The 18,579-nt window shown below is 37.3% G+C and overlaps 3 protein-coding genes across 5 annotated transcripts in view; 2 read left to right on the top strand and 1 right to left on the bottom strand.

Moving 5' to 3' along the window:
• The window catches only part of LOC110841433 (uncharacterized), a 120,901-nt gene that overhangs the window by 79,094 nt on the left and 23,228 nt on the right, over window positions 1–18,579 (bottom strand). The gene's annotated exons all lie outside the window — the stretch shown is intronic.
• nmdyn-D7 (nucleoside diphosphate kinase homolog 7) lies at window positions 120–8,504 on the top strand. 3 transcript variants are annotated; one of them, XM_022087131.2, is made up of 11 exons: window positions 120–1,140; window positions 1,243–1,299; window positions 1,863–1,976; window positions 2,603–2,769; window positions 3,673–3,834; window positions 4,607–4,841; window positions 5,150–5,264; window positions 5,789–5,922; window positions 6,494–6,601; window positions 6,872–6,979; window positions 8,104–8,504. In XM_022087131.2, the coding sequence occupies exons 1-11, from the start codon at window positions 1,138–1,140 to the stop codon at window positions 8,131–8,133; spliced, it is 1,233 nt and encodes a 410-aa protein (XP_021942823.1). In that variant the 5' UTR covers window positions 120–1,137; the 3' UTR covers window positions 8,134–8,504. The 3 variants fall into 3 exon arrangements, with proteins under 3 accessions (XP_021942823.1, XP_021942838.1, XP_021942829.1); XM_022087137.2 differs by having other exon boundaries at window positions 121–1,140; window positions 4,634–4,841; XM_022087146.2 differs by lacking the exon at window positions 1,243–1,299.
• The window catches only part of LOC110841454 (uncharacterized), a 36,786-nt gene continuing 34,727 nt past the window's right edge, over window positions 16,521–18,579 (top strand). The window contains exon 1 of the mRNA XM_022087028.2: window positions 16,521–16,694. The gene's annotated coding sequence lies outside the window, so the exon portion shown is untranslated. The remainder of the gene's footprint in view (window positions 16,695–18,579) is intronic.

The raw sequence follows: 18,579 nt of genomic DNA, 5'->3' as shown, positions 1-18,579 counted from the left end.
CTGGGTTATTGCGCTGTGTAGTCTGGTCGATGTTTACCAACGTTTCAGAGGTCATACTGCCTCCGTCATCAGGGGCCCTGACAGCATGACCTCTGAAACGTTGGTAAACATCGACCAGACTACACAGCGCAACAACCCAGAAGACAGAAATCTTCATACTCACTGCTGTGAAAACCTCAAATCTTACAAATCTACCCATTACATACAGAAGATAAATTATCAATTATTTGTAAACAATAGAAATTCATCGAGAGAGTAAAAGGAGTGTGTGTGTAATTAAGTATCTTTTTAATGCTACATTAAATTGTGCCGTTTTATTTACAAGACTTGTGAGACTTGATAGCAGACTGTTGAAAATTTGTATCCCTGCATAATATGTACTCTTCTGAAAACATGAGAAGATGGCAGCTGGTCTAAGAAGCTGATTCTTATTCCTTGTGTTGACACTGTGTACAACAGAATTAGTTTGAAAAAGTTCTTGGTCATATACAATTTTTTTTTATGTAGTGTTCTGTCTGACGACAGGTCCATATGAACTGGATCCTTCCATCCTTTTCTCGGACTGGGACCTGTTCATATACGTTCTTGGCAGATGATCCAGAAGTGGTTTGCCATTGCCTTCTTCTGTGTGTGAATGGAGTAATTGTTGGGATGTCACGGAGAAACCGGGGAAGCCCCCGGAGGAAAACTCCGTGTTGCCTAGACCACGGCCTTGCCCAACACAAGGAAGAGCTAAGATCTCTAATCTCTTAGACTTCTACATGAATTTCTAGGTGACACCAGCCATTACCGCAACAATTTTCTTTTGTAAAGTGAATATCTTTTTACTGTTTGTTGAATTACCCCCCAAAATTATTCCATACTTCATTATAGAGTCAGGTTTTATCATCTCTCACAATTAGTAAATTTTAATTAGTATACTGAAACGTCTAAGGAGCAAATGTGAAGTTTCCTTACAACGAGGAATTTTCATTACCACAGTTGGCTGCTGTTAGTTGACATAAACAAATGCCATCCAAGAAATTATCACACTTAAGCACGTATAGGAAACTAGGTTATGTATAAACTTGATTATCCAAAGTGTACTTCTGGCATATATGAGTATTGAAGTATTTATGAAGTGCAACAATTTCCACAATGGTGAGTCGCTGCCATCAGGCGTAATTCTTTTATAATCTGATTTTTTACTGAAGTTTGTGTAGTACGTAAGGCTTCTGTTATTGCATTTATTCTTTTCCACAGACCGGTCGCATGCAGCACCTCTTCGTAGTGGTTTTTTTATCGGTATTGTTACATCAGGTTAGAGGACTTTATTCATATTTGGAAAATGCAAATGAAATTTATAGTTTATCACATAATTCAGAAACAGTGATGATGACATAAATGTTTACTTTGAGGGACTGAGGAAAACCATATAAAAGTTCACACAGGATAGCTGGTCTCCAGGCTAGGGTTTTAACCTTGATTCTTCTGAATATGATGCAGGACAGCTAACCACTCAAATTTATTGTTGTTCCTGATGTGTCACGAGGGGGATATGAGCCTTGACTTGCAGTATCACTGTCCTTACAGAAAGTTCCCAGTTTTCCTGAGTCCCTCTGGAGAAACAGTGAGATAGTTCCCTCACAACTTGTCCATGTGTTGTTTCCAATTTCATATTCACAGCCATCCCCCCTTACAGCACTACCATATATATATATATAGCTATGTATAATGTATGTAATGGATGAAGTGTCATTAAAGAACCAGACAAATTAAGTCTCATTATTTTTCTCTTACATGTGTTGGCTTTCAAGTGTGGGTGTTGGATTCTATTTTGTGTGACTTGCAGTTATCATAAAAGACTGCATTTATTTTTCCAGAGTGATGTTGATAATTCTCGGTATAGCTTCAACGTTGAGTGGAATGATATAGAAGCTTCTGTCATGAGAACATTTATTTTATTCTATTATAAAGTGGATGGAACAATTGAACTAGTAAGTAATCTTTATAAATATTTAACCCTTTAAAAATACATGTAAAATGTACAGTAAATGGAAAGATTTTTTGAAATGCGAATTTCCTTCTTGAAGGAAATATATTTTGGTAATGTGTTACATGAGGATTTGTATGCGGTAAATTAACCCTTACAAGTTGGCATGGCAGCAATTTATCTGACTCATATTTAGGAGGCCCTGGATTCAATTCTCAGCAAGAACTGGCTATTCTGACTGACTTTGTGTTTTAACTTTGTCCATCATACAAACTGATGCAGCCAGATTTAATTGAACTGTTCTCTTTTCTAAATATTATCACTGTCTCAATAAGCATTTTCTCTTTGCTGCTACTTGCACTCAGTCTCCCATCCAATGGGTACTGGGAGATTCTGTCCTTAATGTGGTCAGAGTGTGAAACTGACCATTCAACCCCATTTAATATTGAGGTCTAAAATGAGTGGAGCTTTACCTATGTGCCCAACATTATCTTCATGGCATGGTGCTTAGGTGGAATCTACTTGTACGTATACCATAAAATAATATAAAATTAATTATTCCTTGAAGAGAGGAACTAGGATGTCTATAGTATGTTAATTACACCTGTAATAATAGTATGATTGTTACAGTATGACACAAAGTATAGACGGTTATTTCTCAGACGCACAAAATGTGATGGTATTACTCTCAGTGATCTGTACATTGGTGCAACAGTGAACATATTCTCAAGACAGATGAAAGTTACTGGATTTTCAGATGAATACACACATTTGCATCTAGGGATTGTTAAACAGAGGTAAGACAATCTTGAAGATATCCCTCATATGACATGTAGGTAATTATTACTTTGGTGATCAGTGAAGTGATGAAGACTTATTTTAAGAGCTTTGACAAAAACAATAGAACTGCACTTTGTTGAAATAGAACAACTAATTTTTTTAATAATAACAGAACTACCCATTTACAGAATAAAGTCCTCAAAAACAACATGAACATTTTCTTGATATATTTGAATGACCACTGATATACATAAAATGGTTTCCTGTACCTTGTTATGCATTATTTATTTATAGACATCTATCTTCCCATTTGTATGTCACAAATATTGAGATATAAGGGATGGAATGCTTCTCTTAAAGCTTCCTTCACTTTAATGCTAACCTCACCTACATGTGAAGTACCCTGTTTTCACAAATGAGGATAGTATGTGTTAGTCATATTGGTGTACTGTTATATGTGATGTGGAATGCCTCTACATAATTCTAGAACACCAAATCCTGGACGTGTAATCATTACATCTGGTTTCGAGGAAATGTCAACATTTAAGTTATGTTAAATTTGAAGATTGCTGTCTTCTGGGTTGTTGCACCGTGTAGTCTGTATTTCATCGCCCCGATGATGGAGGTAGCATGACCTCTGAAATGTTGGTGGACATCTACTAGACTACATGACGCAACAACCCAGAAGACAGCAATCTTCATTCTCACTGCTGTGAAAACCTCAGATCTTACATATGTTAAATTTGGTTTTCAAGCTTTGGTTTCTTCTGTTTAATTTACATTTTAGGGACATCATTCTATGCATATGCTGTCATTAATGGAGTATGATTACTCCTCCTTTTTTCTGTCTATTTGTAAGTTAGAAATTTAAATAAAAAAAATTACTGTATGATTTATATTTTCCCTTTTTGTTGCAACAGGACATTTGCAATGCTAAAACCTGATATTGTAGATAAAATGGGCCAAGTATTAAAGTTGATCATACAAAATGGCTTTAAAATTACAAAACTAAAAATGGTACAAATGACCAAGGAACATGCTTTGGAATTCTATGCAGAGCATAAGAGTAAACCATTCCTGCCGTGAGTATAAAACCTGTTTGTGTACATTTAATATCCATAATAATGGATCTGAACAATTGAAATTCAATTTCACTGAAAAACTACTATTGTTATTAATGATAAATATTCTGAAGGCATTTCTTACAGCCTCCCTGGTCCAACTGCTTTATAAATTGGCCAATGGGTCTAAAGTTTGTAACCAATAAACATGACAAAGTGTCAATAAATTTTATTTTTCGTTTGTCTTCTTTTGTATTTCATCTACCCTTCTCTAATCCTATCCTGTCCTCTGTACATCTCTCAGTAACATGGCTTGTCCATCATGTGCATGGTCTGCATCTTTTTCCACTTATTCATTTCCAAAAATCTTTTTGGTATTCTATGGTCATCCACTCTTTTCATGTGTTCAAACCATCTCAATCTGTTTCTCTGCACCTGGTTCTGTATTTCCTCCATTTTGAGGTCTCCCTGAGTATATGTTGTTCTAAAGCTCTCTTTCTTTTCTGTTTTTTCTGATATTGGTGTCAGGAATTTAATCTCAACTGCTTGTAGTTTACTTTTCTCTTATCTTCATTCCATGATTTATTTACTAGATAGTTCTTTCTTCTCATTTTGTATCTTGTCATTTTTCCCCACCACACTTCCCAAGTAGAAGTTAAATTTAATTCTGCATAGAAAACATTGAACAGATGTCTTTGCACATGCATGAAAGGAATGATAACTGGGATTTCTCTTCACTGTAACTGTAAGTTGTGTTTTCTTTTCTGTTAAATGTCATTTCCTGAATTTGAAGCTTTGGAAGACCAACAGCTTGTTTCAGCTTCCTGATTGAATACATGACTTCAGGACCAGTTATTGCAATGGAGCTGCTTGCAGATAATGGAGTGGCAAAATGGCGTGAACTTCTGGGACCCACTGACTCGGAACAAGCACGTAAAGATGCACCGGGCAGCATACGAGCTCGATTTGGCATAGACAAATCATTTAATGCAGCTCATGGTTCAGATTCATGTACAGCTGCTGAAAGGGTGTGTGCACTATTCATTTCAGCGTGAAACTTGGTTTCCTAGACAGATACTGAACAACATGCTTAGAACTGAAGAGAGATAAAATAAGCAACATCACAATTTGTTCTCTTTATCTTGGCCTATAGGATTATTAAATCAAGGATGATGATAAGTGCTGGGCATATGGCACATACGAGAGGAAACAACAATAGGTTGCCAATTTTATTTAGGAAACTTTGTGATCCGTTATATAGCATTAATATTGGCAGTTTGTGAATGCTGTTGGCCTCAGTGGTTTCCTGACATTGAATCACTGTTTTTCTTACTAGGAACTTTACATTTTCTTCCCGACAAGTCGAATTGCCCAATACGAGTCTCCACGTTCTACAGCCACTTTCAAGAATACCACCTGTTGCATCATCAAACCACATGCTGTTCAGGAAGGTTGTTTGTTCACTACTGTAATTGCAAATTGTTGGTTAAAATTTGTGTTTCCATTTTTGGCTATTGACACCATAATATGGTCAGTTAGTTTGGAAATGGTTTGAGATGTTAGTAGTCTTCATTTTCAGGAGCAACTTATGATAGCAGGCCATATCAGAGGGAGGTTTGAACCCCACAATTTTTTTCTCCAGTTAACTAGTGCCAGATGGTGAACACTTGTTTAATAGATATATAGCTGAACTGGAGCTAACATTTTCACTCACCACCACTGACAAATAAGTAGTACTATCAATTATATAACACTTTAATGGTTTATGAATATTTTTCTAATAATTAAATGCAGATTGTGGGTTGCATTTTTCACTTAATGTACAAATGTATTGTCTTTTCAATGGTAAAATAAAATTGTGATTTGGCAAAATTTCTGATAAATTAGCATAACAGTCATCACCTAAAAATTATTAGTGTAGTTTTGAAGATTTTCAGTTTAATTATATTTCTGATGTGAGGCTTTGTATTTTCAGGTCTGTTAGGAGATATAGTGTCAGAAATACAGGAAAATGGCTTCAAGATAACAGCAATCCAAATGTTCTACATGGAGCATCCGAATGCTGAAGAATTTTATGAAGTTTACAAAGGCGTTGTGGCAGAGTACTCGGTGAGTGGTAAACATTACATGATACCTAATGATCAGACAGGTTATACCAGCTAATTTGTATTACAAATAGTGGTCCACATTAGATTTTCCGTTGGGTAAAGTGCCAAAATAGACATGACTGCTTCCTTTCCAGTTCACTGAACATGATCATCCACTTATCTGACATAAAATAACACATGCAGCTTACACAGCATTTTTAAATTATCTTTGAATCTGAAAACAGTAATTTTACAGAGCCTGAGACATTAGGGCACAATCTAAGTGATAGTATGTGGAGGGGGGGGGGTGTTCTTTTGTTAGTTACATTTTAATCAGATTCTCCCATCTATATGCAGGTCTCAACTTATCTGTTATCATTCTTGAACATAAGGTAACAATTGTTTCTTCATTTTTATAAACATTTTAATTTTGATAAAGCTGAGCTCTTTCTTTCACATTTGTTGTTAATGTGAAAGTAAGAGCTCAGCTTTATCAGAATGCTAATGGATTTGTTACAGAACAGTGTAGAATGTTCTTTTCGAGTCTTTCTCCTGTATGTAATTGATTATCACATGTGACAAAAATTTTGCAGGGAATGGTGAACCAATTAGTGTCAGGGGCAAGTGTGGCGGTGGAGGTCACAGGGGTTGATGGTGCCACACCGAGTAACTTCCGTGCCTTCGTGGGGCCCACAGACCCGGTATGAGATCATTCTGTATTAGACGAAATTAAGATGTCAGGAAAGAGGTAAAGGTAACAGTTTGCCTCATGCCCAGCTTCAACATGAAGATTTATAGGGAGTGTGGGTATAAAGCTCCTTACATTCTAGACTTTGGTTTATGATGAACTGGCCTGCAGGCTTACTCCTTATTCCTTGACACTGGTGACAACTGTTTATCACCATGATAGGCTGATCAATGTAAGTTTCGGGAAATCGGATTGTGGCATGTTACATTTTTTATTTTTGCAGGAATTAGCAAGGGAATTGCGTCCCAATACGCTCAGAGCTAAATTTGGCAAAACCAAAGTACAGAATGCAGTACACTGTACAGATCTTCCAGAAGATGGACTTTTGGAGGTAATTTTGTCAGTTACTAAGAGTAAAGAATGTCAATACAGTGATAATGATGATAAAGGTTACTAAGAGGTGCATAGTTGAAGAATGGTGTAGAAGTGCGCTGTCACGACTGCCGTATGTCTGACACACTCATATGGTACCTGACTATTCTGACTGAGGTTGTCATGGTCTTCTTCATTGATACAGATACACCATAAATGTTCCCTTCTGCATCCGTTCTGCTGCTCAGTAATGTCTGCAGTTGATACAGTATTGTAAGATAATTCTATCAGAACAGAGTGTACAAGTTTTCACTGCGAAATGTAAAGGAAGAATTCAGATTTCAGTCATCATATCAATATATTTGTAAAGAAAATAACAACTGAAATTCAGAATGTAGTATTTTGAAGATTGGCATACGAAATTTCAGAGTCAGCAGTGTCGGTGTTGCTTGCGTGGCTGCCATATTGGTATTACGTGTGATTAATTAAAAGATACAACGGTGGAGTAGCATCCAGAGGCATTATATTCGTACAGAGATTCACAAAAACCTGTCAGCTGGTTCAGAGGTTGGAGGAGAAGGAAGAGACAACACAATAAATTAAGAAGGTGATAGTTTCACATCTGTCCAAGAAATTACCCACTTTCTTGAACCGGAAGGTGCATTACATTGTTCACGAGAGCTTGCAACTGGGCCCTGCCCTGATCTTGTTCACATCCTATTTCTGTAAGGTGCATTTTAATGTTATCCCCCTCATCTGTGCCTAGCTGCCCCAAGTTGTCTCATCCTTTAAGTTTTCAGACTCTTTGTGGTTTATTCAACGCTACTTTCTTAGCTGCATAGCTTATGGTTATGAAGGATGAATTGTGAGGTAGCAAAAAGTTGTGATATTTGTGGAGGTACTGCCCCAGATTGTGCTTAAAGGGTTTAAGGACAACTACAAAAACTTCAGTGAGGACAGGCCATCTCAAGTACATGGCTGAACTGATAATCGGTTACACAGCACAAAGGTGACCGTAGAGCTATAGGTGTTTCACGGAGATTCTGTTTTTAAGTTCAGCATAAACATGTTTTTTTTCTGCATTTAGTATATCGTCTGTGGTACGTGTTTTTGTGAATGTTAATAACGTTCATCTTTTTTTAGGTTGAGTATTTTTTCAAACTCCTGCAATAGGCTGGCTATATGCATTTCTCATGAAGAATAAAGAATCTTCAATGTTGCATAAGAAGACGGAATACTGGATGCGAAATGTTTCAGGCATGAGTAAAGACTGCAACTTATCATCTTGTTTCATCTGCATTGTGCCGTTATATACTACTTGAACATAAAAGATTTATGTGTATGATGTAGGTCTATTTCACAGGACTGCACATAAACTTCTGTTTGCATTTTTTATATCACGTCCTTTGCTGTGAAATTTCCACTCATTTACCTTCAATGAACTAAAGGAAACTGTAAAGATTTATAAAACTGTATTTTAATCTGTGTGCTTTTAAATATTTTAATGTACTACATATATGAATAAAAATATATTTTCTTCTGCACCTTGTCGTGGTGGTGGGGCCTGAGTACCTCAGTGGCGGTAGCATAGCTACTGGTAGGGCTTCTCTAGCTAGATTGATCCAGGGGGAGAGGTCAGACTAAGACAGGTACCCTGGTCCTCCAGGTTGGGGGTTGGTCGCAAGGCTAACAACCTTGCACCGCAAAAAGGAAGATGTTTCAAAACCTCAATCAAAGCCTCGGACAGACAGACCTAACAGAGGACCGAATGGAAGAGGAGAATTGAGGATGCCATGGACCAAATACAGACTGGAGAGCCATAGAAGAAGAAAAAGAAGAAGAGACAGAGAGAAAACTATTGCCATATTATATTATTTTATATGGTGATGAACAAGCTATAATTATTCATATTTAATTTCATTTTATGCAGCCAGCAGTGGGAGCAGTCACTTTATGACTTCTCTAACTGGGTATATGTGATATTTTGCAGTGTGCGCTAGAAATGATAATATACTGGAATCACCTCTAAAAACACTTGTCACTCCCCAAACTATACCCACTGTTAAAGTAATTGTGTGTTGAAAAAGGACGTGAACTGGATGGACAGTTACTAAAACTCTCAACAGTATCAGATGACTGGGTTGAAACACTGAGACTGAACATAAAAAATTAACCGTTGTAATTTAGCGTGTAGTGGCGTACAAAATTTTCTACTGGTGTTCCTGCAAGGACCAGTTCTTGGAGTTCTAAATTTACCACGTAGACAGTAACAAGTACTTCTGTACTTATGTAAAACTGGTTCACGTGTTAAAAAATGGAATCCACGCTACTTTTTTGTTCCTGTTCTTTGAAATAATCCCTTCTATTATTAAACATCCGGTTTTACACTTACCTAACATTTACTGCAGAAAAAATGTATCCTCGAAACATTTATTCTGCGTAGATAACTTAATTGCTTTTTTTTTCTCTCTCCGGGTGTTTGACGGATGGTCATAAAATGTTTTGCTCGGGGTAAAAAATGCTACAGGACCTTGCATTTGCTAACAAAGGTCACGTCACAAATATGACAAATGAATGTTGTGCCAATTATATAAAATTCCCATGGCTATTCTGCTACATCAGTGATATATAATAGACGCTATTCCTTTGGACGAATTAAATTCGCAACGCGATTAAGTCTCTGCCGGAAATAATGGATCTTATTATCACCCTTGTCTACAGTACTTATTTACCCTTTTATTATTGTGGGTGTCATATAAAACGTGTTAACATAAAATTTTAACACGGATGCAAGGATGAGTTCTACGTTCCAAACAACAAAATATATTCAATAGATTCAGAACTACCATTGCCATTTGTGACTTTTTACAACGACCAGAATCAGCATTTTTCTACTCTCTAAATTTCGTTTGCTTTATTAATGCTAAAAGTCTGAACAGATGGCTGTATCGGTGATGCAAATGAAAGCAATTCGTGCTTAGTGTTCCATGAAAATGAATGTTCACTACAGGAAGTAATGGATGTTCTCTCTTTAATGGGCACGCAAGAGGCCTCCGCCAGCAGTTTCTCTGCTCCCGAGACGTGCAAGTAGGCATTTTAAATAATTGCTGTGAAATTTTCGTACTAACCACGGAGAGAATGTCACAAAAAACTGACGCCACTTCGTAATTTTCAGAAAGCTGTATCTCTGAAAGGAGTAATTTCCGAGCCATGTTAATATGAATTGTTTCCATTACTCGTGTGCAGAACTCGCCCTTATTCTGCCGGACCTGTACCTTAGGGGCTACATTTTGTACATGATGTATGGGAAAACTACGTAAAACATTTCAGACGTTTACTTGCAATTTTACAGTCCATTGTTTATAAATACATATCCATTGCTAATAGGGCTATTTAACTCTTACAGATACTGCAGTACGAAGGTCGTATATCTTCTTGTTTAAGAATTAAAGAAACAGTAACAATATTGGATCACATAGGCACATTGCTTTTGCACGTGTCCTTTTGATTATTTTATTTATAAATTTCAGTTTATTGGTGAAGAAGACTCAGCACTGCCATAAATTTATTATATTAATTATTTTATGGACACGAAATTGTTTACGATAACGCACACAAAAGCTACGGTTAGGTGAAGTTTCTAACATTTCCTGGGGCAAGATGGTTAATGAATTGTGCGGTGAGCAAGTTTATGGATTTTACACAACATGTCTACATGAAATTTGACTTTTAAGATTTACTGAAACAAACAAAAAATAGCGCAAAGCTGGATGATGAAGCTACCATTATAACCCAGGTCTCTACTACTGCCCCAAATATTCTTAAAAATAAAAAACACACACAAATATCTCTTTAATTAATCACGAGCGCTCCTTCGCCCTTTTATTCACAGCTTTGAATAAAAACTGTTCTGTGTATGATAGCGTTTCATCTCGTGACGCACGAAGGCCCAAGGCAGACTACGTCTACTTTGTTGTGGTATAAAATCTACCTGACCCTGTACTAAATTATTACAGTAATTCTTTTTCCGTAAATTAATTTTAACAATATTTATCTCCCCGTTTACGTCTTGGGCGTCTAAATTTCTTCCAGCCAAATTTAAGCGGCTATGAGAAGTGTAACAGAAAACAAGAGTAACAAACATGCAGTTCATTAAATTCTAAAGGGTTTTGACGACGGTAGTTTACACTTAAAATTATTCATTGTCAGGAATGTTTCCATCATCTGTTCTTTAAAATCACAATCACGACGTTTCGGAGGCTGGTTCTGTCTCCGTCTTCAGGTGAGACGGTGACAGAGACTAGCTCTATCTAAGGGTCCAAACAGAGTAGGTACCTCTCACCTGAAGACGGAAACAGAACCAGCCTCCGAAACGTCGTGATTTTAAAGAACAGACGATGGAAAAAGTCCTGACAATGAATAATTTTAAATTTCAGTTCATTAGATTACAGAGTAGGAAACGGTTTCTGACCCTGAACGAGAAACAGAGATTTTCTGAGGCAACTATTTGGATCCAAGAAACAGGAAGACAGAAAATTACACAATTACTGCACTCTTCACCTAATATACGCATCGAGGCTGTTATGTGCATTGCGGTGCGAAATACTTTTTCCTAGTTGGCTGTATCAAGAAGCGAGAGACAGCAGGACATAGGTGGGACTTGCGAAATGAATAAAAACTTTATTCGAAAACCCTGAATAGACCAGATGAGATACCAAATGTAGATCGAAGGAACAGAGGTAAGAGATGAAAATACGAAAGAAATCACTTCCACTTGAATTTCACTGGTTCTTTTCCACTTCTTCAAATTCAATAAATTGAAGTCACGGTTAAAATTATAAACTGCTTAATAGCATAGAACGACATTTATGTAAGTTCTATTTGCCGCCGTATTTTACTTCACAGCATCTAAATAGTGTCCTCTCTTATTGTGATTAGGACCTTTTTCTGACGTCATTGCTCATTTCGTTAACGTTCTGTGATGCAAGTGGATTCAGCTGATTCAGGGTAGAGTCAAGAGACGGGCTTTTGTGAACGCGGTAAGGAACTTTCAGATTCAATAAATACGAGGAATTCTTGACCGTTGAGTGACTATCGTCTTTTCAAGGACTTTGCTCTATAAAGTTAAACACTTAAACCTGGGTAAACAAATACAGATAAAACTTTTATATTATTTCCAAAACAAATTACAGCGTATACTGTCTCACAGGGTGCTATATTAAGAACAGGTAGTTGGTAAGATAACTTTCATTCTTCACAGTGGCTCTTTAATAAAATACGGGTAATGCAGTAGCACGGTGCCATCGCCAAAAGTATTTATTTTAAACTATTTACCACCCATAATATGATGTGCAGATATTTTTCTATGTACTATGTTGTCTGCCAATCTCATCTTACTGAAGCATACATAATCTCGTACTGACATAATAAAGGTCTTATACCTATGGGTACGTAAAGTATCTGGAATCGAGCGCATGTCCATCCCAAGAACATTAATACGATTTTCCCCAGGTTTATGCAAAATTAAAAATAGGTCTCTACGGTCGTCAGTGAAGATTCCTCAAGAGCGAGAAGAGACAACTGTTGATAGAAATTTATGTCAGAATGACTTGCTATTTTATAAATAAACCTATTTCAAAACAAGCATAATTGTGAAGCACACAGATTCGGCAAAGTCATTCTTACACTGCAACATGATCTGTATATTGACTAACAGAGAAATGGCTTAACCAACTGAATACATCGGCTTATGTATTGATTGGCACTCCTGCTACTTATTCGAGAGGTTTTAGGTTAGAATCTAACTGGGCCTGGAGACCAGATCACTTTAGCACTCTTTTCCTCAGCTGCTGTAAATAATTCTCGGATAGGACCAGAAATATGCCACCATTCCTTCCAGGGATTTCAGAAGTCATGTTTAATTATCCTCCCATTGTTATAACCCTGATGATGGAGGCAGCAAGAACCTCTGAAACGTCGATAAACTACTATCAGACTACATGGTGCAACAACTCAGAAGACAGCCATCTTAGTAGACAATGTGTCGTCGTTAAATAAACCATAAAAGAACAACCACTGGGCGCAATGCAAGCTACTTCCACGCAGTTCACAGTAGCTGTAGCTTACATTTCATCACAGCTACACAATGTTTGTATGGCACTGCACAATAGTCCCATTCATGTAACAGCAATTATATTAAGTATTTGCTTGTCTAGCATTTTGGTTTTCAGCTTATGGCTCTGCCAACCTTCGCATAAAAAATTACGAAATTAGAAATGTGGATGGTATTTGTAATTGGCTTCATTTTTACTGTTTTTCGACATTCTATAGAGCATTGAGGTTTATGAATAACTTATATTGAAAGAACTAAAATGTTCGTAAGACGAAGGACTCTGAGGAAAGAGACGACGTTTTTAAGTTGGAATGGCTAGCAGCGGGGTTCGGTTCAGGAAATCTCCGAATTAGTAGAGCGATGCTCTAGTACAGAGAAATTTTGCTTCCTGGGTTAGATTCCGAGGTAAATATAGCGACTTAGGATAATTAAATTGAGCCACAGTTCTCCGAAGAAAGTCAAAGTTATTCAGATTTGAATGTGAGCAGATCGTCGGGCATAGTTTGGCATAGTGTGACGGGTGAAATATCTGGTTTATTGTAACTATGATAATGACAATTATTTTGATCACAACGAAAATTTCTATAGAAACACCTCAGAGACACACTTAATATTTATGAACCGCGAAACTCGTAATATGAACTTTAGAAGAACGAATTTTTATAAAAATGTAATTTTCATCGTAAAGATTGGGGAAAAATTCCATCAAACCCACGTTCTTATTAACCTGCAAATCGAGTAGTTTGGTTATAGAAATTTAAGACCATCTTATGATAAAAATTATAAAAACAGGTCTACTGTGACGGTAGACCAATAACAAATTTTACTCCCAACTAAGCAAGAATAATAGCCAAAGATCTGCGTTTGTTCATATTTTAGGGTTCTAAAAACACAGTTCCTTTTGACCTATAAGAGAGCTGCATAGTGTGTGTGTGGGCCCTTGCATGTATGTATGCTGTCTGTCTGTCCGTCCTTTTATTTAACTACGGACATCAGTGTTAAAGTGAGCAATTGTCTTGAAAAAGAGTATGAACGTTATGCTAATAGCACGCCAAGGTGGTAAACACTTTTCAAGTCCTTGGCATCAGCAACACTCATATGGATGTCGTATAAATGACGTGGGCGTAAAAATAGTACCATTCGTGTAACGTCCCGTAAGTTCGGAGTACAGATGTCAGAAAACTACGTTACAAATTATTATATTACGTTACTTATAATACGGGAGAAATTTTGGTGTGACGATTCCTGGATCACTGACGGAACGAGCTACCTTAAAGCCAGCGCCAAATGTCTTTCGTACCACTGGCAGTTCAAAGTCTGGCTGGGAGACTCTGAACTGGTTTCAAAAGTTTTACATATAAATCACGAATGTCATGCCAGATATGTGGCTTGACCCATTTCAGACAGCTGCAGGCACGGGCAATCGTCTAAATATTCCTCGTTTCTCATTGATTTTGTAATGCTGTGTGAAATTCGAAACGGTATTTCAGCCTTAATTCGTAAATTGCTCAAAGACTCTGTGTCAAATAAGACTTACAGAACGCAAGGGAAGGAATTAATTATACCCCACAATGAGGTGCTAGCTTATATAACCGATGAAAACTACTTTACAAGAACCTCGTACCATATTTATATAAATTTTATTAAAAGGGGACTCTAGATCTCATTAACACGCACGAGCTTTACTCAAATCATTTATGATGTAGTGAATATTTAATTTGACTAAACAATAGACAAACATGTCACGGCTGTATGCGGTGCAGTGTAGAATCTGTAATGTCCATTAGCCATCCCAACAATAGATCTGCATCTGCAATAAACAAACATCAAGACCAAACAAGTAATCGAAATGTAAATAAAGTATTTGGAAACTTTCCAGTCTCCTTCGTTTCCAAATGCTATTGAAGAGATTCAGCTGGTTTGTTATTCCACAAGGATATCTGTGTGGAATAGTGGCATTTACTTGAAGTAGTTATGTGCATTCATGCTCTCAACGGAATTGCTTGAATGATGTAAACCTTCGAGGCATTAAATGCTGTGTAAGCTTCTGAGGAGCCAATCGCAGCTTTTCTTAAGTAACTCCTGTCTGCCGCGAGTCATGGCTGGAATGGTTGTCGCACTGGGATTCACAACAAACCAAGGAAATTTATTCCCCAATTTATTCCAGTTCACCATGCATTAACACCATCTAACACCTGAAGCCCATACAGCATCATTAAACATACAAAGATCACGCGACGTCAGAATCCAGTTGACAATCAAAGACGTACGAATCAACCACATACGCACACAATCATTGGCTGCAATGCAGCTCAATTTCCGTATGCATGCCAAACTCCTACGTCCAGGGAATATATCTGGCTTCAGAAAAGAAACTAAGATAAATAGAGAACGGTCCATTTCTGCACAGTTCTGAAAAGTGAAAGGCAAAGTAATTCACATTTAAAGACTGCAATTCAGCAATCAGAAATAGTTCAGCTGTCTCGTATTCTTTCCAGGATCAAAAGAGTTAACTTCTGATCAGATTTCGGATTTGCAGTTTCAAAACAAAATTTCTCTTTTAAACCGTGTTGTTAATGAAAATCGCCATTTGAGAAATCTATCACGGAACACATGAGAAGAACCCTTCGCGAAATCTAGATTCTTGCTTTACAAGAACGAAAAAATAAGTTGCTCCTCGGAGTAAATTTAAATGGACAGAAAAAGAAACGGGCTACAAGGCACAGCGAAAACAAAGTACCAAGACGAAGAAGAGGTAAGGAAGACTCAGGAGTAGAAGACAAGGCAAATTTAGCATCAGAACTGGCTTCGAATCACCTAAATCGCTGTGAAAGAAACAATAGCAAAGCATTCTCTATATCCAAGGCCAAGTGGATCCCATAAAACTGGCTGTATATCCGTTTTTGGACCATATTTCTTGGCGACGGTTATCAAGGCGGCATATCAAGGTGATAATGGAGAAACATATATGTTGAGGAACTTTACAATTATGTTTACGTAATGAAGTATTACGACATAAGCAAGGCAAGTAGGACGTGCTGAAGAAGAAAAGAATTGTGGCTGGAAAACCTTAAGAGATGATTTAACACTTAAACGGGTCTTACAGACGCAGAATGGTACTGAATGGGATCGAATAATAAGCTCTTGTGAACACGGTGAAGAATTTTCTGTTTCCGTAGCATCAGGAAACCCTTTTATCAGAAAACTGTCATAGTCTGAAGGAAGTTCGCGTATAAGACTTGTGTACCAACATTTCCATATTCTCCACGAACACCAGCATTTTTATAGTCCACTGTTAAGGAGTTTTTGTCTACTGTCATTGCACCGAACAACACTCTCCCCTCCCCTCTGTGCAGTGATTGTCCTCTCCCCCTCCTTCATGTTATGTGATGATGATGGAATGAAATTCAGGAAGGGTGGGGGGAATCATTTTTGCAATGCTTCGAATCCTCTCGCTCATTACTGTTGGGCGGTCGGATCAGGTATGTTCAGTGACACACATTCTGCTGTGAGCTCTTGATTCTGGTGGTTCTGCAACTGTAATTTGCTTTTCGAAGAAAAAGAAAAGAAAAGAAAAGAAAGAAACGTCACAACGGACCTGGATTGTACTTCACGTCAGCTGGTGAGTATGGAAACGTTAACTCCAGGGAAATGAAATATGTAGGATGATATTAAAAGGCATGCTATTTTACCTAGAAACCTTGTTGAAATGCACGTTACGTTCTACTCAACTGCACAGGATAATGCTATAATTAATACTGCAAGAAAAATTGCTTTTAAATTCAGTAACTTTAAGGTAAAATCCTAACTCAGAACCACATGGGTTTTCAGTACAGAGATTCTAAACGACAGCTGGGACTTCTTGTATATTAACTGCTGATTCAATGACATTACAGTTTTGCATCGTGAAATTAAACTCATTCCAGTGATTTTACTACGACAGGAATTATAAAACACATAAAATTGAGATAACAGGCTTATAAGTGTACATTCATTACATAAAGATTTCATTTTCTATGGTGTTTATAGAAATCAGATTGCAAAACAGATTCATAACATTGCTGACACAAATGTTTATCTTTGATCATTACCTTACTTTTCTCTATGTAAATGTTGTCAGAAGAGATGTGAAAATCAGACATTCGAGAGGACCGGCTTGAAACTTGTAGTTTCCAGATTAGTTTCAATTGAATGTCCTTCCAATAATCATCTGTTTAATGATGTAGTAATAATGGTTATGCGTTTATTGTGGCTCGCGTATAATTGCTACAATCTATTTAGATAAAACACTGGGGAGGTAGTGTTTATATACACGTTTCTCCCTCGAATTTACCGGAACAAATTTCGATTCGATTTGACACCGGTATCTACGCTAAAAACAGTCAAGCGAATTTAGTTTCGGTTTGTGTTGGCCACCTATAACCTTTTGCACGAAGCCCATAATGCCAACTTTCCAAATGCTGACGATCAGGATATACAAAACAATAATTGCTGATGGCTATAAACGTAGTGTCTGAGGGAAGAAAATAAATTACAAGTGTCTGAAAACAAAGTGCTGGGGAAAGTATTTGTACTTTGAAACGAATAAAGTGAGCAATTAGGACATTGCAAAGTGGAAGTGGAGCAGAGTTTTCTACGAGTTACTTATTCATGATTCAACCTTTGCTTCATACTCGTGCATCACCGCCTCAGGAAGAGCAGTACGACGGATCATTACTTGTAGTGAAATCTAGGAGACTATGAACAGATAGAAACATAGTGATTAATCGTATGTAACGAGTCTATATTAACTGCTAGGACTACTTTATGAGCAAAATTAACGGCGCGAATCCCAAGCGACTTGCGGTCTATGTCCACACGAACATTGCAAAGGCGTTTTTAATCCCGTTCGGGGCACAGACGTATGCTTACACGTTTTTCGATTAATTGATCCCCACAACTTGTTTTAATGAGATTTAATTACCTTAATGAGACAGGGTAAAACAGCGCCAACAAGAAAGTGTTGAACTGACGGTAGACGCCTTGGTATGGTATAATCCCGTACTAAAGGACTCACACTGCGTGTCATATTAAGAATTTAGAAAACCTCTGCATCATTGTTTTCCAGAGTGTACAGTGGAATACTGGTGTCCCGCTAGAGCAGAAGTAGTCTGCTGAGCGATCTACCTACATATATTTTTCTATTTCACCTACTACAAACCTACATCATTCGAAAGTTCTGGATAATGGTGTAAAGAACATATTCAGCTACTGGAAATAAAGCCAACATCCTCAAGCCGTTTTTGACCACGTAGTTAATATAAACTATTTTGCATATCTGCTTTGTATTTATGAAATAATCATAAAATTATCTGAGCTGTTTATTGATATAATATATACATTCAGCCTTATTATTGCATCTAAGATATAAATTTTTAATGCTCAAATGTCTTAATAAGCATCTTTGTCTTTCACCGTTTACCCTGTGTCACCTGCTCCACGCCCCCCCCCCCCCCCCGCTACCTTTT

Source organism: Zootermopsis nevadensis, unplaced genomic scaffold (genome assembly GCF_977971745.1).
Source record: "Zootermopsis nevadensis isolate Lab colony 2312 unplaced genomic scaffold, Znev_1.0 Znev_ptg000021l, whole genome shotgun sequence".
In the NCBI taxonomy this organism is placed as follows: domain Eukaryota; kingdom Metazoa; phylum Arthropoda; class Insecta; order Blattodea; family Termopsidae; genus Zootermopsis; species Zootermopsis nevadensis.
Note: the sequence above shows the minus strand (reverse complement) of the source record. Positions and strands in the feature narration are given on the sequence as shown.

What these genes read in the sequence shown, in the direction of transcription:
- nmdyn-D7 (XM_022087131.2), top strand. An exon ending in ACCACATGCTGTTCAGGAAG is followed by an intron (nt 5,265 to 5,788) that starts GTTGTTTGTTCA and finishes TTGTATTTTCAG; the next exon opens with GTCTGTTAGGAGATATAGTG. An exon ending in GCGTTGTGGCAGAGTACTCG is followed by an intron (nt 5,923 to 6,493) that starts GTGAGTGGTAAA and finishes AAAATTTTGCAG; the next exon opens with GGAATGGTGAACCAATTAGT.